Source organism: Leptinotarsa decemlineata, unplaced genomic scaffold, assembly GCF_025532065.1.
Source record: "Leptinotarsa decemlineata unplaced genomic scaffold, Ldec_3_MD MMD2_P_RNA_scaffold_9, whole genome shotgun sequence".
In the NCBI taxonomy this organism is placed as follows: domain Eukaryota; kingdom Metazoa; phylum Arthropoda; class Insecta; order Coleoptera; family Chrysomelidae; genus Leptinotarsa; species Leptinotarsa decemlineata.
In genome coordinates this window covers 14,312,280-14,334,824 of record NW_027412536.1, presented here as the reverse complement: position 1 = coordinate 14,334,824, position 22,545 = coordinate 14,312,280, and the positions used below count along the sequence as shown (strand labels likewise).

Sequence of the window (22,545 nt, the reverse complement as noted above, 5' to 3'; positions counted from 1 at the left end):
CTTTCAGATATTTTCCGGAGAAATATGTAAATTTTGATTTACGCTTTCTATTCCATTTTTCTTCAGCTTTTGTAACACTTTCATCTGAATTCTCATCTGATAAATATAATTCCTTCGGAACTGTAGATAAGCTATGCTTTGATATGCCTAAATCAATTTCATTATAAATTTTCATTACGTGTCCTCTAACTTTTCTTATGAATGTTGTCGGTTTTAGATCCCTTGATCCATTCAGAATGTCAGTTTTGAGAAAACCAAACCATCTCTCAATCAGAGCATTACTCAGTCTACTTTTTGTGATGACTACCGACCACAGTGGAAATAATCCCATATATCTTTCCAACACAGCTTCTATTAAAGAAGGAAAGAAAAACTCGTTTCTCTCACCTCCTTTCTTTTCTAATACTTTATTATGTTTATATATATCTGAAAAAAACTTATAAAACGGAGAATTGGTACGCAAACTTCTTCTCTTCAAAATATTATCGTGATCATCGCCTATTTCTGAAATCACTTGCTTCTCTGTAAAACTCGAAAGATTCAATTTCAACAGAGCGTTTTCAACACTATCATTTCGGAATTCCGAAGTAAGAATTATTGTTACATTTTTGAACCAATCTGCAGCCTCTTCTAAATTATTTAAATTGAAAGCTACTGCAAATATTGTTTTAATGCATCTTTTTATTTTTTTGTCTTCAACAGTTTTGGTGTGGTATTCAATTAACTGAACCAAATTTTTCATGAAATGACCACAACATAAAAATAAAACAATTTTTTTCTTTGGGAATATTTGACTTTTTTTTTGCAAATGTTCAAAACAATATTGCAAATATTTTTCAAGATCTATATTATTAAATGCCTTCGATGCTGCGTTCAAACTTGCAAAACTAAAGTCACTCACGAAAATTTTAAATACAGGCCACGACTTCTGTTCTTCGCAAAATTTTTTAAATTTATAAAATAAATCAAATATAGCCAGAGTGTCGTGTTCACACGAAATCATCTCCATTACAGGGCAAAGTCTTCTTTCGGGTAAAGTAAGAACACCAGCGTAATAAAGAATTCTCTTTTCGTCTTTTCCTGTATTACAAACAACTGCGCCTGTAGCATCAAAATGCAAAACTTTAACCGAAGAAGTTTTCGCAACTTCTAACTGTTCTGTACTGAATATTTTCACATTTAGTGGCGAACAAACTTGTCGTATGAATGTAGGGTGATCTTTTTTGTACAAAAACATGTCGACCATGGAGTCTTCATGTCGTTTCAAAGCATTTTTTGCCTGGCTGCGGAGTTTTCTTAGCATCTCCTCCGATTTTATATCTTGTAAGTGGCCTCTCTTGATAGCAGCTTTATCCGCTTTTAAAATGCTTTTTTTTTTCTATATTCCGAAGGTTTCATATTTTTCAACACATTTTTTTTATGTCTCTTTCCACACCTCTCAGTTGGTCGGTTATTTTGTAAGGATGACAGTAATCGCGAGACGTGGAATAAACCCGCACCATTTTGCCATATCGTGAATCAATGGAAATATAGATTTTGAAGTTTTTACATTTTCTATAATTATTTCGGCAATAGGCTAGGAGTATTATGTTGTTTTTTAAATATTTTAGTCTGTAAAATGCAACTGAACAACTATTATTTACGAACTTTTTTATATTATTTCGAAAGAAAAATGGATAATATTTATTTGACAACTTCTCGTCAACAGTTATTGTATTCCACTCTTTTTCACTAATGTGAAATTTGCCTTCTAGAAATGTACATTTTGAATAATCCGTTCTTTTAATTTTCAGATGTTGGGAAGGATCAATATTTTTGCTTCCTATTGGAAGTACTTGGCGTTTAGATAATGCTTCATGGAATATTGTAGCATTAGGAATTGAAATTGATGAATCTGTTATACTGTTATTTATAACCGACTTTGACGAGTCAGAGAAGATGCCGTCTGAATCGATTAAAGAGCTTCCATATATACATTCATCTTTTTTTTTCGTGAAACCATTCAACATCAACTCTTCATTTCCTTGACTCTGCATCATATTCTTGGAATGAATATCTTTATTGGCAATATCTAAAAAGTCGGAGTCTGCACTCATGGCGGATGAATTGAATTCGTCAACCTTAATTTTAGCATCATCTTTTTTTTTTTAAACTTTCTGGGAATGTGTTGAATATTTCGCATATTCCCCTCTCAAGTTACTTAATAGTTTTTCATCGGAAAGAGCACTAACTTTGGAGTTTGAGAAATTTCCGGAATAAATGGTGACAAGTTCATCATCAGATTTATTTAAGAATGTTTCTTGTTCGTCGTGGAGAAAAACTTTAACCAACTCAGATTCTTTCTGTAGGTTGAATTCATATATCGGGTTGTCGTATAAGTGACAAGAATTCAAACCTTCCTTAAACTGATTTTCACTTTCAATCAACTGAGCAGAATATTCTTTTAGCGATTTGCTTTTATTTGCTTCGATACCATCCACATCCAAAGAAGATTTTTTTATGTTTGTTTTTTTTTCTAACATTGTTTTTATATTACCAGAATTTCGTTGAATCGTCTGATATATCCATCTCTTTTTATTTTTCTGTTGATGTTTATTGTGAACATGCGCAACTAAATGCTCATAAAATACATCATTGTAATCAATTACGACTAGTTCATCGTAAGTAATATTACTAGCAAAATATTTTATTCGATTAACAAGATTTTCGATTTTGTCTCCCATGTTCCTCTTAATCGTATATATATTCGTAACGTAATGAAATAATTTCCCCCAAGAAAATAAAAGTAAATCTCGACGGTTTTACACCACAAAATAATAAAATAAAAGAAATAATAATTGGAAATAACTAATGAAATCAATCAACTCAACATTAATTTAAAACGACAAAGGGATATTTTCACAACCAATGCGTAAAACAAATAAAATCAATTCACTACTACTCCTAAATATTTCAACTTTGGTCGCCGCCAAATAGGTAGGTACTAGTCAAGAGCATAAAAGCAAATCATGCAGCAGAACTGTCATTGCGCGTTAAAACAATATTCACTGAGGTGCGTTCGGTCGAAGTGAGATTACATTGAAATACATATAACTCAGTAATTACGCTACATATCAAAATGTTTTTTTGTTAAAATGTAGAAAATTGTATTGCCTTTCAATTATGTCTCTTGAGTTTTTCTCACAATATTACGATTCTCATGTAAATGACAAAATAAAAAAATATTCTTGATAATTTTACTGTTGAACGATTCCAAATAGTGACATTTTTTATAATGTAGGCAAAAAATATGTGTGAAAAATATTTTCATTCTTTTCAAATCATGACTTCACCAAAATTTTTCAGAGTTTTTAGTTTACAGAGAAAAAAATATCTGCTGACGTAAGATTTTTTTCTATGACACCATCATTTTGGAGAACTGAAAATTCGGAGGTCAGTATATCATCTCTTCATTAACATTTTCCAGTTAGTCGTATTCGGGGACACAAGACAGTTTGAGAAGGAAAAAATTAAACATCTAATGTGGAAGGGGTGGTTTTTTTGTATGTTCCCGGTATTTTGGACGGCTGGAAATTCATAGTTCAGTATATTATATCTTCATCAACATTTTCCAGTTGGTCGTATTCGGGGACACAAGCCAGTTTGAGAAGGAAAAAATTAAACATCTAAAGTGGAAAGGGTGGTTTTTTTCTATGTTCCCGGTATTTTGGACGGCTGTAAATTCATAGTTCAGTATATCATATCTTCATCAACATTTTCCAGGTAGTCGTATTCGGGGACACAAAACAGTTTGGGAAGGAAAAAATTAAACATCTAAAGTGGAAGGGGTGGTTTTTTTGTATGTTCCCGGTATTTTGGACGGCTGTAAATTCATAGTTCAGTATATAATATCTTCATCAACATTTTCCAGGTAGTCGTATTCGGGGACACAAAACAGTTTGGGAAGGAAAAAATTAAACATCTAAAGTGGAAGGGGTGGTTTTTTTGTATGTTCCCGGCATTTTGGACGGCTGGAAATTCATAGTTCAGTATATCATATCTTCATCAACATTTTTCAGTTAGTCGTATTCGGGGACAAAAGCCAGTTTGAGAAGGAAAAAATTAAACATATTATGTGGAAGGGGTGGTTTTTTTGTATGTTCCCGGTATTTTGGACGGCTGTAAATTCATAGTTCAGTATATCATATCTTCATCAACATTTTCCAGGTAGTCGTATTCGGGGACACAAGCCAGTTTGAGAAGGAAAAAATTAAACGTCTAATGTTGAAGGGGTGGTTTTTTTGTATGTTCCCGGTATTTTGGACGGCTGTAAATTCATAGTTCAGTATATCATATCTTTATCAACATTTTCCAGGTAGTCGTATTCGGGGACACAAGACAGTTTGGGAAGGAAAAAATTAAACTTCTTATGTGGAAAGGGTGGTTTTTTTGTATGTTCCCGGTATTTTGAAGGGCTGAAAATTCAGAGTTCAGTATATCATATCTTCATCAACATTTTTCAGTTAGTCGTATTCGGGGACAAAAGCCAGTTTGAGAAGGAAAAAATTAAACATCTTATGTGGAAGGGGTGGTTTTTTTGTATGTTCCCGATATTTTGGACGGCTGTAAATTCATAGTTCAGTATATCATATCTTCATCAACATTTTCCAGGTAGTCGTATTCGGGGACACAAGCCAGTTTGAGAAGAAAAAAATTAAACGTCTAAGGTGGAAGGGGTGATTTTTTTTATGTTCCCGGTATTTTGGACGGCTGGAAATTCATAGTTCAGTATATCATATCTTCATCAACATTTTCCAGGTAGTCGTATTCGGGGACACAAGCCAGTTTGAGAAGAGAAAAATTAAACGTCTAAGGTGGAAGGGGTGATTTTTTTATGTTCCCGGTATTTTGGACGGCTGTAAATTCATAGTTCAGTATATCATATCTTTATCAACATTTTCCAGGTAGTCGTATTCGGGGACAAAAGCCAGTTTAAGAAGGAAAAAATTAAACATCTAATGTGGAAGGGGTATTTTTTTTATGACCCCACTATTTTGAAGGACTGAAAATTCAGTGTTCAGTATATCATTTCTCTGAAAATTTTTTGCCAAAAAATTATCCTATCAAATTTGTCTATTTCTAGTCATGTGCGTCGAAATAACCAATGAAACCATCATTACACTGATAACTACCCATGGATAGTTTTCACGGGTAGTTATCACTTATGTCATGACATTGCTAAGCAACCAACACAATAAAGTTGTTTGACATTTCAGTAATTCAATTTATTTCGAAAATGTCACTTCCTCGCTTTGGTGTTCAAAATGATGCGGCAATTGACAAAATCATTGAAGAAAATACACCAAAAAATACTGTCAATAGTAAAAAATACACTTGGAAAATATTTATGGAGTTATATCATTATACGAATTGTTCTTTTAATAACTGTGTTCAATAAATAATTTTGTTCGAATTGCAAAAAATTTTCTCACCGAATATCCCTCGAACATTGATAAATAACTCATAATTTAATCACAACTTCCTCAAGCACGTTATTTTAGGTAACATCCCTCCGCCTTCGGCGTCGGGATGTTACCAAATAACGTGCTTTCGAAAACTGTGATAAAATTATTTCGTTAGTTATCAATGTCCTTGGGATATTATAGCTGATAACAGTTTTCACTCGGACATAATTGATGACAATTCAGTTTGGAAAGCGAACTATTCCACTCAAGTGATGGGAGTTCATTTTTCTATGACACTTTTTCTGAAAATTACCCATTCAATGAATCATTCTTGTGATGAATTTTTCACTTGGTCATAAATTCCACCAGTTGTGACCCAAAAGTGTTTTATATCTATCACATTCACGTCAATGTTTCTTCGTCATTATAATACAGATTATGAAAGCTGCATGCAGTATAATGATATTTTCAAGTTTGAAGTCGATTCTAAGAGGAAATAATCAAATAATCAAATAATTCATGTTATGAATCAACATTCTACTAGTTGTGTGGTGTAAATCGGACTCAGGAGTGGGGGGCGGGCGCTAGATTTGGACGCTGGCGTCCGACGCTAACTTCACGCAAGTTCCTACGGCACCATTTTTAAAGAGATAACGGTAACTTGTGTTTTATAATTGAAAAGAGAATTATATATTTTATCGAATGATCCAAAAATATATACAGGATTCTATTTAAAATTCTTGACTTGGATTCATTTCCTGATAAACCGGAAAAGGTTTTCAATTGTTTTTCATTAGCAATATTATCTCTAATGAACTATACCTTCGTCGGGAATTTCAAATTTATTTTCCCAGAAACAATGAATGGCGTTGTTGTTTAATGTTTTCGTTGTTACTCTGTATAAGCTTAGCACTAGTACCCTTCATGGGAAAAAATTTGTAACTAATGATACTGAAGTGATCATAATAGGTTTTCAATTGTATGTATTAAAAAAAGATAAATGGAAAGCAGGTATTTAAGGAAACCTGTTTCAGTGATTTGAAAATGACTAAATAAAAAAAATTTGGTATATGAGAATCAAAATTTATACTACTACTGTGGCAGATTTATTCACTTGAAATAATATCTGCTCAATGTAATAATGATACATTGAATTGGACAAATCAGGTAGACAACCTTTGCACTAAACTTTCTTCGATCATCTATGCTACTAAAGTAGGTATTGAAGAAAACTGTTGACTTTTACTTTTTAATGACAGTATAATATGTGAACTTATTCTTTTTTCTTCTGCATTTTGGAATGATTATTTAGAGCAGTGGTCATGAACAAAAAAAAACAATTTTTAGATCAAAAAAGTTATTAGAATTATTTTCCATATGAGCAGAAAGACTTCCCACAGGGAAGTTTTTAAGTTACATAATATATTGACTATACCAGCAATCTATATCTTTGAAAAATTGAAAAAGCGACTACTTTTGACTGTTCTAGGACCGTCTCGATAGCTAATCAGAAAAATAAATATATCTAACAAAATATATTAGAAATACATATATTTATTCCTGTACCCTACATATTGTTTTCAAATACAAATATGGTAACAAAAAATAAATTACTTCACATTTCATTAGCAAAATACTTACAATTACTGCACTTCTTTTCAATAAAACTTCTAAAATAAAATTTTCATTTATTAGTTAAAAAATTCTTATAAAAAATAAGATTACTGGAATGATTCAAAGTTGATGCAATGTAAATATCGAATTTGGAAAGAAGCAGAATTTAGCAACCTATATTATTCTATTATTCCAAATCCACCCTAAATTGACCATTATATATTCTTAAGGTCAATTTATGAAACAGTTCTTGACAGTTACACATTTTGTGTAATATGGCAAAAGTTAGATTATCTGAAATATTTAGTAGGAAAGTGTATGCATGTGTCATAATTGGCCAACTTTTATTGGAACTTACAAAATTTGGAATATGCCTGATTAAATTTGGCAATCATTTTTATAATTCTTAGGTAGGTTCAAGTGGTTGAATCTATTCGACCCTTTACTGAAACCCGCCAGGGTTAATTATGTGACAGTTACTATGACTCACAGTATTCCCACACACGTATTCTAGCTTCTGAACAAAATCGCTTTCTTTATTTGGTGAGTGATTTTTCAGTTCAGCTGACAAGAGTGGGATTCTACCAAAGGCTGAAAACTTGACAGGCACAGAGTGTGTGCTCTGCTTCCAGAACCTGACTTTTTTGTGTCTGATCAGTCAAACTTTCTTAGTCAGGTAGGTAACCTACACAAAAGTATGCTTCAGAATTAGGTCTTCTGTGACATATTTTAAGGAGATGCTCTTCCATGACTAAAGGGTACTTACTGCACTTACTATTGTTACATAAATTTACAAAATTATTCAGAAATACATCAGAAAAATTTCGGCTTTCAAGTTTCATCATGTAGACGTATTATTGAATTAGAATATTATTCCCTAATCATTTCTATAGTTATATTCTAGTATCTAACAATTCCAGAAAAATGTTGACATTTCAAGAGAAGGTAATTTACTTAATTTCACTCTGGGTCAGATAATTCAGTTCTACATAAAGAATCTTAGGAATGATGTTAGAAGAGGTGTGATGGACTAAACATATTCAAATTTTTTCAAGACCGTGGGATGAGGTTCTATTTGATGAAAAATGAATTTGAATAATATTTTCAGACTTTGGAAAACAAGTCGGACTTGACTAAAACCATTTTCTTCTCAGGTAACATACAGTTCTACATAAAGAATCCCAGGAATGATGTTAAGAGAGGTGTGATGGACTGAAAATATTCAAATTCTTTCAAGACCGTGGGATGAGGTTCTATTTGATGAAAAATGAATTTGAATAATATTTTCAGACTTTGAAAAACAAGTCGGACTTGACTAAAACAATTTTCTTCTCAGGTAACATACCCTTTTTGTTCATGATGCATTAAAATGATTCCAGCATTTTCTCCTACTTTTGGAGAGAGTCTGGAATAAAAAGTTCTAAATACTTTATCAAAAAAAATCTTGGTGGTCAGCCACTTACATTCGAAGAATACAGTTTTGATACAAATTGAGGGTACCTTGAATTCCCGATCACCATATATCTGTTATCTTCAGATCGACAAGACCACTCTTACATCATCCCATTTGTCTGCTCTTCCTGAAGTGATTCTATTGGATATTAGCAAGAATTGCAATCAATGGACATGAAACTTCTGATTTAACCGCTCCATTGTGAAGAAATGTCCAATAATGCCAAAGCGATATGAAACAACACCCCTTACATTCCGTTTTTGGTAATAGGTATTGTCTTTTACAATTTTGCTCTTCTATACATTTCTGAGCGATGGCCCTTATTTCCTTCTATATTATGAACAAATTTTGGTTTGAATTCTTCATGATTTTGATTTACTAACATTAAGATTAAGTAAACATTCACCCAATGATAGTCTCGGGTTGTTCATACACCTGAGCAAGAGCAACAATAGTTGTGGCATCATTTTCATGTTGCAAGAAATTTTTCAACTATTCACATGACAGTTATGAGATGTTGGGAAATCTCTTGTTGAACTGCTGCACTACTACCCTTAATGTAATCATTTGTCTTAAGTCAATAACACTGATCAACAGAAATTATCTGCTGTAACATTAACATGATCTTTTATTCATTGTAGTTTGAACTGAGAAATAATACACCGATTTTGTTTTCAGATAATGCTGGCAAGTACTTTAAAAAAATTGAGTGTTCGTAGATCAAATATATTATTATGTTCTATAACTCAATTTGTGAGTCAATGTTATTTTGCTCAATGTAAAAAAATGATGATTTTATCAAGGTAGTGAAATAGTAGAATCAAGAAGTTAATTTTCAGAAATTTTGCATAGTCATAGTTTCTCATCCTGAACAACTCATTTCAGTAACATTTTAACATATCAGAAACACATTCCTAGAAAGAAAATGGTTTTCGCTTAGCCTACAAGGCTTATTTGTTTTTCAAAACCTGGAAATATTTTTTAAACTTTTTTCTCACCAAGCAGAACTTAATTCTACCCTTTTTTTCCTGATTAATTCGGCCGTCACTTGATGAAGATCCATAGTAATTTCATAAACTACAACTTATGATTTGGAGTACGTAACTCACTACAAAAAAGCGAAACATGTGATATTTTTTAAATAAATGATATTACCTAATTCTACAAACTGAAAATTCAAAAATTTCAATACTATCTCTTGTAATATCAATACTGGAACACATTGTATATTAATATAATTTAATAGATTAGATATATGATGGAATTGTCCGATAGTTGATGATTAGGTAACCCTTTCTCATTAATTTGAAAGACAATTGGATATCTTCAGATTGACTTTAAAAACTTTCCTGATTGTTATCCAAAATAATAATGAAAATAATACTAAATGTGGTAAATCCTAAGACAATTTTCATCAAATATTACAATTCATCATGATCAATTTTCAAGTATTCTTTGAATTTTGGATGATTTTTCACATGAGTTGCCGCTTTTTCTACAAGGTTCAAAAACTCTTCCTCATCAAAAGAATAGTTTGCAAACTTCGCATGGGCTCCTCCATCATAACTGCCCTGCAATAAGAAAAATAATAAATTTCATAATTCAACATTCGTGATTAACAATTTGTTTTAATGCTTGGGAGCCTACTGACTTGTCCATTAATTCCAAGTCTCCAGAAAATGCAACCCTCATGAGCCTTTTGCGTTTTTCTCTCACCCTTTTATATCACCCGTTTTGTAAAAAAATTTCAATGGTGTGGAAACATAGGTGGTGGAAAACATAGCGGAATCTTCAATTTTTTAAAATTCATAACTGAATGACTTAAGAAAGTTTTTGGATGAGGGAATCTTCCAAGGAAAGGAAGGAAGTAATCAATTTTAAAATAAGTAACTCTATACATGATGTGTAGATCATGCAAAGAAGTAACTTTCAGACACAAACTGAAAAACACTTGTCCCAAGGCTCTAAAGTACCAAATTGGATAACATTATTGAAAATACACACAGTTCATTAATTAATTACGATTTTTAATGTCACGGAATAAGCTTGATCTGCTTATATCATCGATGACATCGTAATGTCATTCATTCACCTATTTGATTTAATCCCAGCCAAGAGGAATCTTATTTGAATTGAAGGGTTTATATTTTTAGGAGTGATAATTTTTGGGAAAGAAAAATTATTACTCCTGAAAATATAAACCCTTCAAATACCCAACCCAATTCAAATAAGATTCCTCTTGGCTGGGATTAAATCAAATAGGTGAATGAATGACATTACGATGTCATCGATGACATAAGCAGATCAAGCTTATTCTGTGACAATAAAAATCGTAATTAATGAATGAACTGTGTATATTTTCTATAATGTTATCCAATTTGGTACTGAAGAGCCTTGGGACAAGTGTCTTAAGGCGAAACATCGGTGTATACCAGTGAGGGTGACAGTGTTCCATGTAAGTGCAATTTATTACCATTCATTTAAAGTAGAACTCATGTGAATGATATCTGATTTTTATTCCATAACGAATGTTTGACATACAAACTGAATAGAGAAAAGTATCTTCTGTATAATTCAGTGTTCATATAGAAGTATTTGTTTCGAAAGAATTTTTTTCTTTCGTGTAATTCAATGTTTATATGAAAGTAGCTGTTTCAGGAGGACTTTCTTTCAGTTTGTGTCTGAAAGTTACTTCTTTGCATGATCTACACATCATGTATAGAGTTACTTATTTTAAAATTGATTACTTCCTTCCTTTCCTTGGAAGATTCCCTCATCTTTGTTTTTTGTATCAAGATGGAGTAGTAGAAAGGCAAAAATCTTTCTTTCCCAAAAATTATCACTCCTAAAAATATAAACCCTTCAATTCAAATAAATGACTTACATCTTCAAACGATGTGAGTTTTTCAGAGTTCTCCCAAGTTATATATTTGACACCTTTGAGACGAGCTAAATCATAATAACAGTTTTTATCTTCACAATTGTACCTGAAAATCATAAATATGGAAATTGGACTGCAGTTGTTCTCTTATATCAAATACTTACACTTCAAAAACAGCTGCCCATTCTGGTAAAAACAAGAGATGGGTTAATCCAGCACCATGTATTCCTACTAGAATATCTGAATTCCTAGAAATCTCTAATTGCTTCTTGAATGGAATATTTTGATCATAAACCACTTTTTTCACATTATATTCGGGATTTCTACCAAGAGTTTTAATTAATTCGTCTTCGTTAAGTATTCGTCGGTACTTGGTATTTCTTGAAAGAAACGTAATTCGAATTTTTTTATCATTTCGTGGGTGTTCTGGTATCCTCAATCTATGTAAAATATGTTTAGAGAAGGCATCAAATAATCCACTTTTCTCACAACCATATATTATTGGAGTGTTATAATACAATCCAAATATCATTCTGGGTAATAAAGGAAAAACCACGTTTTTGAAACACACTGTATCACCGCGGAAAGTCTTGAGATCCCACAAAGGGTGGTCAGTGAAGGCTTTCCAGACATCTTGGAATGCTGAACGATAGGTGAATGTTTCCCAAATCAACACATGGACATCAGTAGATAAGTAGTCTTCTTGTGTAGCATTGAGATGTAAGGAGGCATATAAGTTCACGAAGTCACAAAAGTGATGATACATGTTGACTGCTGAAAATAAATTGGATGTTTAGATAATTCAAGATTGGAAATAATCAATAATAATCATTTATTGATGCTAATATACAGCAGTATTTACACAAGTCGAAAAGAAAAGAAAAAAAAAATACGTTATTAGATAAAATTTACAATAAATGCATATAAACAAGTATACTTGACAACTAACACTTACAGATATAAAAAAAATGATGCACAGACATTGTTAAAAAGAATTAAGTGATTTAATGCATGTCTCTAAAGTTATTTTGAAGGTACTCCTCAGTGCTATAGAACGCTTTTCTTTTTAGGTATAGTTTTATTTTGTTCTTAAACTGTGTGAAAGGTAAGTTTTTTACTTCTTCTGGAAGGACATCGTACATATTTATGCAATGATAGCTAGTTCCGTCTCTAGTACGGGAGAGTCGCAAATAGTTTTGTACAATTCTTTGACTGTTTCGAGTAGAATAGTTGTGTAAATCACAATGTCTACTATACATGTTTTGATTTTGTTTCATATACAATAGACATTCCAATATGTAGACACATGGCAAGGTAAGTATACATAGTTCCATAAACTTTTGACGACAACATTTCCGGTAACCTATGTGGGCTATAATTCTGATGCATTTTCGCTGTAAACTAAATGCTTTGGATGCGTGGGTTGAGTGGCCCCAATTTAGTATAGCATATGACATAGCTGAGTGAAAAAAACTATAGTAAGCTGTCATTAATACATTATGAGATACACTATATACTAGATTCCTTATTAGATAGATAGTTCTTGAGAGTTTACCCGAGAGGTACGCAATATGCTTTTCCCATGTCAGTACCGGATCAATATTAACGCCTAGAAATTTAACTGGTTCAGAATTAAAATAGCTGTCAGGTAAGTTTCGTAGCGTAAATATTAGCATTTGAGTCTTACTTTCATTTACGCTCAGAGCATTTGTCTCAAACCAGAACTTTACTTGTGAAAGTGTGTTATGCATATCACGTTGAATTATTTCTAAAGATTGGCGTTGTATAAGCTCAGTTGTATCATCTGCAAATAGAATGGATTCAGCATTCAGACAGCAGTTTGGCAGGTCATTGATGTAAATTAAGAAGAGAATGGGTCCTAGTACGGAGCCTTGCGGCACCCCATGTCTTACCAACTGCCGCTCGGAGGTGCTCATATTATAATTTACATACTGTAATCTGTCTGAAAGGTAAGACTTTATTAGTGTTAGACTGTTATTCTCAAACTTATAAGCTTCGAGTTTTTTCAGTAAGATATCGTGAGACACACAATCAAAAGCTTTTGTCAGGTCTAATAATGATGCCTGAGTGTATATGTTTCCTACATATCCGTTTAACACTATTTGTGTAAGATTATTTATTGCCAACGAGGTGGACCTATTGTTTCTGAAGCCATACTGACATGGAGAAAACAGCATATTCTCTTCAAAATACTGTGTAATTTGGATTTTTAAAGCAGCTTCTAGTATTTTTGCAAGAAAAGGAACCAAGGAAATAGGTCTATAATCTACATATTAGGTCTATAATCTACATATTAGGGGAACAAAATAGCACTGACTTTTAAACTAAGGACCACACTTCCAGTTCCTAAAGAATTTGTTCAGTTACGTTATGTTCAAAACATTTTACCATAATACCTGACATTCAACTTTTCCCAAATCAATTCATACATTTGTATTTGCTTTCCGATGTGCAAAGTGAGTAACAAAAATGATTTTTGGAACAAAAATGTTAATGACTGGTGAGGTGGATGAAATTATGTTTTCTCGGAGGCCCACATCTCTGAAGACAGACCTGAAGTGTTTGGGTTTGTTTTTAACTGAAAGAAGATCTGCTTTTCAAGATGATGGACTGCCAGAGAGATCACCACATATTCAACATATAGGTATATGGAATGTTGAACATCGCTATTTTATGAATCTCCACATTTCACAATTCAAAATTTGTTTTTGTCAAAGAATATTCGGACAATTCGCTAAGGATGTTGAAGCCACAAAAAAAAATTCATCCTTGTCTAACCGTAAAAGTAGGAAGTGAACATCCAATAAGATAAGGATTTACGGGAGGTGCCCAATATCTGGACCAATCTGTACCAACATTTCAAAATAAAAATTGGGAATAATTAAGAATCAGGAGGCTAAACCAAGAAATTACAAAACAAATACTTAAATTCTAAGTACGCAGGTTCAAAACATTATCAAGGTTAACAAAGAGGTGATCACATTCCCGATTTTCAGCTCATAACTTTTACAAAACTAGGTTAATTTTCAATTGTAATACACTAGTATATGTGATGTAATCTCCATCAAAATGAAGTAACACAACAATTATTATAGATTTTTATATTCTCATGATTTGGTGCTGAAGTCACAATAATTTTCAGACACTTTTTTATATTACTTTCAAATTTTGACATAATTGGAGATGACATTTCAAATGAGCATTGTGTATGCTGCCTCTCAGTTTGATGAAATTTATGTCTCAAAGTAGGTGCAGATTGGTTTTTGAATAATACAAGTGAATATAGTGGTGGCGGTTGCCAAGAGATTCTTTCGGCCCTTCCTATCCATATTCTTTGAGATATTTGTCAGAAATTGCTGTACTCAAATGTTTAATTTTCCTCTTGAAGATGATCACATGATGATCGAAACACGTGTCAAGGTGTTAAAATAACGGTTTGGTGTTGGGAAAAAACTCCAGTAACATTCATATAGAGTCAGACCTATTTCTGACAATCAGATCAAAGGTAAGAGTTTTTCAGTTCTCCAACTCTTGATCCTGTTAACAAACCTAGGATAGGTGACTTATAGGCTCCTCAAGAGCAGAATTTCTGGTGAATCTGCCTTGCACCAAATTCTCGAGCAGCAGAAGCAGAGTCTGCATCAGGAGAGGAAACAAATTCCTCCTGAATAGGAGAGCAAACATTTACACTCAAAAGATAAGTAACAGAAAAAGTCCTGTCGTAAAATATAATTATTGATAACACTTTCATTTTCATATTAGGGATGAGAGCACATCTTAAAAAAACTTATTTAGAATTTTTAAATAAACAAGACATTATTTCGAAAAGTAACTAAGAGGGATATTTTCGTAGACAGTGTGGCTCAACTTACAAGCATATAAACTATTCCAACCTACCAAAGAACCAAATGAAATAAACTTAAGTTGTTAAATAAATTTCATGAAAACCATTAAGAATATCCTTGGAGTTTTCTAATTTCTATAAAAATCATAAAAAAACACTTCTTGACAGTAAGATATCGGACCCTATGTTATATGAACATTGTCATTAGAAATGACCTCCTCTAACATCACCTTCAGCTTTGACCATAACTTATGAGATTCCCTGTATACTTCAAATAAAATTTGTTAAAGGCTTGGGGAACGTGGTTCGGTGATCTATCATCTGCACAGCAGCAAAAATTAGTTGTTTGGGTAAGAGTTAATTGCTTTTTTAGTAACATATTGAAAACAGAGTAAATGGTTAATGTGTTACTGTCTTTTCTTCCAGTTGAAAAAAATGTAAGAGAACTTATCATGCATACTGAAAACATACTTGCATCTATCTTCATAATGAATGTGGGTTTCTCTATAACTATATCACAATCATTTTCAACAATAGGCCGGCGAATAAGCTTGCTAAAATACCTCATCTCAGGTCCCCAGCTTTGTAAAGGGCTTATATGGTCAGCCTGTTCATCTAACTTTTCTTTATAAAAAGTACAATAGCCTCCTATATCTCCTTCGCTAAAAACATCCATTTTATAGCGAATCGGTTCTGGTCTATCAGCAAGTTTTGTAAAATTCATCATAATATTTCGTCCTCGGCAAAACCTCATATGTTCAGAGCATTCCAGCGAACTATCATGTGGAAATAATGGTTCGCAAAAAACCTTCATTTCATTCAGTTGCTGCTTAACATATCCAAAGTCAGCTTGAGCATGAAAGGCAGCTTTCTGTGCAAATTTAGATTTAACCCATCCCTTATGATCTCCTGGACAATGAGGAATTGAATATTGTTCATTCCACTCACAATTAGATTCATAACCCCAACATTTATTACTATTTAAATACTGCTTGAAGGGGCAGTTCACATCTTCTGAACATTTTTCCTTGGCTTTTGGGGAATTTCTGAAATAATATGGTACATGTTCTTCTGGTAAATTAATGAAAGAGTAGTTGTCACAAATCCCTTGAATAAAAAATACAGTTAAAATTATGAATGTGTATCCATTGAACTTGGTGATTCCGTAATAGTACAGCATCTCCTAAAATAGTGATAATAAGGAGAATCAATATATAATATACCACTTCAAATCATTTTTTTTCTTTTCAGTGGGCTGTGGACTTTTTGAACCTGAGTAATAAAAAATTTACTCTAGTTTTGAACAGGTGTTACTATACACGTGTTCGTTCAGTCACAGATTAAGTACTTAATCTGTGGTTCAATAATAATAAAACATAGAGTTGCCATGCCTATGCCTATACCCGAGAATACCAGGTATTCTCGGTCTATACCAATGACCAATACAATACATGTGTTTTGAAACGGGTATCATACTATCCTTTTCTGTACAATTTTTTTGCGAGGGGGTGTGACGGGTAATGAGAGGTTATGGAGAATTTGTTTACATTTGAAGTAAGTTGGACCATAAAACAGTGGCAGTTGGTTTAGTTGATAATCGGAGGAATATTATATATTTATAAAATAAATCATTTCAGGTGAAAATGTATTCCGTTCAAATAGTTCCTACAGGAAATTTGATTTATTATTAATTATTATGGAAATGAGGTCAGTTTTTCTACCACCTACTAGATTTTTATTTATGTATGGCTTTATAATAAAGCGCGTGGTTTACTTAGTTAAAATTAAATTTCAAATGAATTGATTCATAACAATGATAAATGTCAATTTCAAAAGTAATGAATATTGCTTCATAAAATCAGATGAAGAAATTTGTGATTTATTCTTAGATTTGATGAACAAGCGGTACGGTTTGATATTATTATGTAATTTCATTCAAAATTGGTATCTAGGGGTCTTTGTGGACCGACATTATGTTTTTTTTCAATAATTCATGATGACGAATTCTATAATTACAAAAAATCATTAATGTAAATAACTGTATTCAAACATGAAAAATATGTTTTTCATATGTGTGTTTCTGATCAATGTTCAGTTTGTATAATAAATAATTATTCTTGTGCAACCGGTGTCAAATCTGTTATCAACCTACTTACGTCACACAAAGAATATGATTTCCGTTTTGGTTTTTATTTCTTTGCACGAGTCTCTCGAGTTGCATATAGACAATATTCAATAAAAAATGACGTTTGTCATTCTTCTAACTTTTTTTTGGTTGGGATATGTCAAATAATCAAATAATATAAACCTAGTTTCAAAAACTTTATTTATAAGAATGAGATCAAAAAAATGATCATTAAAAACATCAAAAATATCCCCTTTCATAATGTCGGTCCACAAAGACCCTATATACTAATTTTGAATGAAATCACATAATAACATCAAACTTCAATCGCAATTATAAATATTCATGATTTCTAATAGAAAATTCTTTATATTGGACCTCACAAACCGTACCGCTTGTTTATCTTATATGAGAATGAATCACAAATTTCTTCATATGATTTTATGAAGCAAAGTTCATTACTTTTGAAATTAACATTTATCATTGTTATGAATTAGCTCATTTTAAATAATTTAATTTTAACCCAGTAAACCACACGCTTAATTATAAAGCCATACATACATAAAAATCTAGTAGGTGGTAGAAGAACTGGTCTCATTTTCATAATCAATAATAATAAATCAGATTTCCTGTAGGAACTAACAGAATACATTTTCACCTGAAATGATTTATTTTATAAATATATAATATTCCTCCGATTATAAACTAAATCAACCGCCACTGTTTTATGGTCCAACTTACTTCCCGTAAACAAACAAAGTTATGCTGCCTTCAATGTAAGGATGGAAGGCCACTCTATTGTCTTTTGTTACTCTGAGGTATGCATCTGCCGTAGACACATCGTAACATTGTTTCCTGACGGCTCTGTGCTCTGTGACTGACTGAAATTCTGTGCAGATTTTGCTTGTATTAGGTTCGTTCCAACCTTGAGTCACCAACAGATTTCTAACAGTTTGTAAATCGTTGTCAACGCGCATGTCTGGTAGATATTGGTTTCTGATTAATTTGAAATTTCTGATTGGAACAGCTGACAGCTGATAGTTCAATTGAAGTTTGGCATGGAATTTCAACATAACTTTTAAAAATAAATCCAATCAAGTGTATTTCTGGAGAGTAGTAGTAGTAGACTTCATTTTAGGAATCCTAATATACAATATATAGTTATGCATATATGAATAATTTTTATACGTATATAATTTTACAGTGCATCATGTGTTACAATTTGATATATTGTAATAATAACTTTTTGAATACTTTTAAGGAATTTACATGTTTTATTTCATCAGGTAACTTATTGAAACTATCAAGACCTTTAAAGAACAATGAATTCATTCCACTCTTATAGTTTGTTCGGGATCTATAAAATATTACATGTCCTTGTGTTATATGAATGAATGTCACTATTTCTAACTAAATATCTGCTAAGATAGGCTGGTTGTATCCCACTCGAAATTTTGAAAATAAAAATCATGCTCAAATAATACATTCTTTTATGTACCGGCTGCCACTGTAGAGTATTCAACATAGATTCAATAGAGGTATACTGGTTGCATCTCAAAATGATTCTCATACCTCGATTTTGTAGTTTCTGCAACTGTCCCATTTGATTTTGATTGAATAGATACATCAGTGTGGCACAGTAGTCAAAGTGTGGCCTCATTATGCAGTTGTAATATGTTAGTCTAGCAAAGGTTGATAAAGATTTTGAAATTCTAGAGAAAAAATACTTTTTCTTATATATCTTTCTGATGGTATATTCGGCATGCTTATTCAAATTTAATTGATGATCTATAATGAATCCTAGATACTTAATTTCATTTACAATTGTGAGTTGATTATTGAATATGCTGATATTAACGTCGTTAGTATCAATCTTTCTTTGATTCGAATTTGTTGTACCCATCATTGCCTTAGATTTATTGATATTCAATTTGAGTTTATTCACTTGTAGATATAATTCAATGATCTTTAAAGATATATTGATATTTTGTATAGCTTCTTTTAAATCACAGTTTTCCGTATATACAAGGGTATCATCAGCAAATAAGAGTAAAAGACGGTTGAAGTATTTTATATCTCTATTCTATTTACTAATCAACATGGAACTGGGAGGTAAAAGTAGGTCACCGCAATAATTAATTTGTGTAATTAAAGATGTTCATATTTTAGGTTCACTTAAAGAATTCCTAATTTTTCCTGCGCCAGCAAATACATAATTTATTTTATTACAATTTTTGCAGGTTATGTTGTTTGCAAGTTGCATGAACATAAAACAGAAACAGTAATACGGAATACGCATGCGTCAGATTAATAGTTAGAAGATAATCCTCAAACCATTCTGATAGATTTCGAACAGGTTTGAATCTTGGATGGAACAGAAAACTGATAGTTTACTAATGGTTGGAAACTCACGTTGGAACGCAATCACATTACTGCGCAAAATCCTGACTGTCAGAAACTGTTCCTGACGCTGGTTGGAACGAACCTATTGATCGCGGGTTTTTCGCGTCTCAAAATATGTCAGCAATGAAATCTTTTTCCATTTTGGTTTACTTTTCACTGATGTTCAGTGTGAATGGTAGGGAATGTATAGACCCAAAAATCATTTCAACATCTTATTACACAAGAGATGCTACAATTTTGAAACATGTGGCATATATTTCAAATTTTCATGTGAAATGTAGAATTGGTGAAAGTGGAAATTTGTACGCCTTATTTGGGGGGGAAATATCACCAGTAGCTTCGGTGGGTCCCGGAAACTACCAAATAAGTTGGACAACAGATGTTAAAACTGCTCTAACAAATGATGTTATCATAAATGTGTACAATGAAAGTGGATATACTGCTATGCGAAAGGCCAAGAGAGCTGGAGAAGATATTTCTTTTGCTCCTGTTTTTACCAGAGTCACTGTCAACAATAGAGGTTTATATGTTGGACCATGGATTTCATGTGAACTTTTAGCTGCTGTATTTTCTATAGTCATTGCATATATTGCTATTCATTTTAGAACGAAACTTTTAAGTTGAAAACAATCAAATTCTAATGTAATAATTATTGAGACTGACTTTTGTGTGATTCATATCTTACATCCATTATAAAACACTAAATAAAGAGTTTTAACATAAAGGTAGAATTATTGGTTTTGAATATAATAAGTTCGACCTTACTTTATAGATGAAAAAACTATTTGAAATCTGATTGATTTTATTTCAAACAAAATAGTTCAGGTTCCCGCTGTGAAATCATTATGTTCATAGCATAGTTACTCAAACCCAAATTTTTCAATACATTTATGAATAGGAGAATACATTTATGACAAGGTGCCAGTCAAAAAGTGGTCGCAAATATTTTTAATAAAAAAAGTTGTGAGCCGTCCGTCACAGGATTCCTGACAGATGTGAAACATAGAAATTATTTCGTACGAGTAATATGCATAAGAGAACAGATTTCGACATGAACTAATATGGCATAATGTAAAAATGAAATATTACGATTTTTTTCCAGAAAATGATGATCAAATCAATTACAAAAATTAACAAAAATTATTTCAAATTGTGACTACTCTCAATTTTTTTAATCAGTGACTTCGGTAATAATTATATTCGGATGTTGCCTCTGATGGTATTACTGTGACAATTTGTCCATGATAATTGAAGTGTATATTACAAAAGTATTATAACATTATCAATGCACAGATAAATCACATTTCAATTATAAAATATAATTAACTTACTGATGATGACGTGACAGTGTGTCATAGTGTGATTCTGCTTTTTTTGCAGGAGGCTGCTCACTTTGATTTTCTAAATTATCAAGGTCAGATATATTTAATATTTAGTTATTTTTAAAAATTATTCTTTAAGTAAAACACGGGTTATGTGTACTTTTGTATATAGAAGTCTATACTGTAGTAAACAAAACTGTATACACTATATACACTCAGCGTAGTGAGGGATAGCCGAACCATTAGGAAGAGAATCGCACAGTCGCTTTCTCATAGCAATGCGTCGTCACGTCAGAAATCGGTTTTACGTACGGCTATAGATGTTTCATATAAACAATGTGAATTCATTCATTCAGAGTAATAATATATGTAAATATTTAGAAAAGCCATGGGTGACATTCCCCAATCGGTTGCAACTACTTCGCAGCCAGGTATGAACAGGTGATTTTTTTTTTAATGTTCATGACGTACCTGCATGTTTTTACATCAAATTGAAGCTAATTTTTATCTTTATACGATGATATACCGCTGCCTGTGAAAAAATAGCGGCAAATTATAGTTGCTAGCAATTAAAAATTCAAGTCAGCTGAATGATTTTATTGTTTATTTGGAAAGGCCTCACTACCTGATGAATTCTTTCCGCCCAGACCATTTAGGTAATATTTCAGAAGTTACCAGATGGCATTTGGTCGTTACATTTTTACATGTAGTAAATAAAACCTTAACTATTTTCGAGTTGAATGAAAAAATTCACTTAATGTTAGTTTTTTAAGAAACATCTCAAATAGGTTATTGTTTATCTTTCACTTTTAAAACATTTATTTTTTTGAAATATTCTGTATGGTAACCAAATGCATCTATCGAGTCCAAAGTCAAAATAATTTTTTTTTTCCGGCGAAACATTGACATAGACAAACTTTTCTCAAAAGATTAATAATTGAAATCCACCAAATTTTAGTTTTACTACACAACAAACACTTTTTCATTTTTCTAAAATGAGAAAGTAAAGTCGAATACATGAATAATAATATCAACAACGTTGTATATAACGAGATCCAAAACGTAGTTAAAACTCAGCTGCATTGTTGAGAACCCTATGTATCGACGCATGCGTAACGGCTCTAAAAACTCGCACGGCTGGCACTCGCCGTCCTCGTCTAACGAATGGCGTTGTGTTTGTTGTGCGCCAACTCTCTTTCACTTCAACTTTATATCTAGCGTTTTTAATTGCTAGCAACCCTAATTTGAGGCCATTCTTTCACAGGCAGTGGTATATCATCGTATTAGGAAAAAAATTACTTTAATTTGGTGTAAAAAACATGCATGTACGATACAATTGGAATATTTAAGTACAATCCGTGAAATGGATACTTTTGATATCTATCAAATTTCCACGAGCTGATCGAATTCACAAAAGAAAAAAATCAGTTTCAATTAC

General features: G+C 32.1%; 2 protein-coding genes across 3 annotated transcripts; one reads left to right on the top strand and one right to left on the bottom strand.

Annotated features, from left to right (window-relative positions):
- Nucleotides 1-7,120: 7,120 nt before the first annotated feature.
- On the bottom strand, nt 7,121-16,701 carry Eogt (EGF-domain O-GlcNAc transferase). 2 transcript variants are annotated; one of them, XM_023171233.2, is made up of 4 exons: nt 15,729-16,701; nt 11,557-12,163; nt 11,396-11,498; nt 7,121-10,082 (listed from the first exon to the last, which is right to left on the bottom strand). In XM_023171233.2, the coding sequence occupies exons 1-4, from the start codon at nt 16,435-16,437 to the stop codon at nt 9,933-9,935; spliced, it is 1,569 nt and encodes a 522-aa protein (XP_023027001.2). In that variant the 5' UTR covers nt 16,438-16,701; the 3' UTR covers nt 7,121-9,932. The 2 variants fall into 2 exon arrangements, with proteins under 2 accessions (XP_023027001.2, XP_023027000.2); XM_023171232.2 differs by having other exon boundaries at nt 11,557-12,166; nt 15,729-16,700.
- Nucleotides 16,702-19,873: 3,172 nt separating this feature from the next.
- LOC111514997 (translocon-associated protein subunit delta) lies at nt 19,874-20,516 on the top strand. Its single transcript, XM_023171230.2, has one exon. It carries the CDS (start codon nt 19,900-19,902, stop codon nt 20,407-20,409), a length of 510 nt encoding a protein of 169 aa, XP_023026998.2. The 5' UTR covers nt 19,874-19,899; the 3' UTR covers nt 20,410-20,516.
- Nucleotides 20,517-22,545: the final 2,029 nt, after the last annotated feature.

Coding starts and splice junctions, on each gene's coding strand:
- Eogt (XM_023171232.2), bottom strand. CDS start 16,437: ATGCTGTACTATTACGGAATCACCAAGTTCAATGGATACACATTCATA. Junction 11,499..11,556: donor TGGGCAGCTGTTTTTGAAGT/GTAAGTATTTGA, acceptor TATGATTTTCAG/GTACAATTGTGAAGATAAAA. Junction 10,083..11,395: donor AACTCACATCGTTTGAAGAT/GTAAGTCATTTA, acceptor TTCTTATTGCAG/GGCAGTTATGATGGAGGAGC.
- LOC111514997 (XM_023171230.2), top strand. CDS start 19,900: ATGTCAGCAATGAAATCTTTTTCCATTTTGGTTTACTTTTCACTGATG.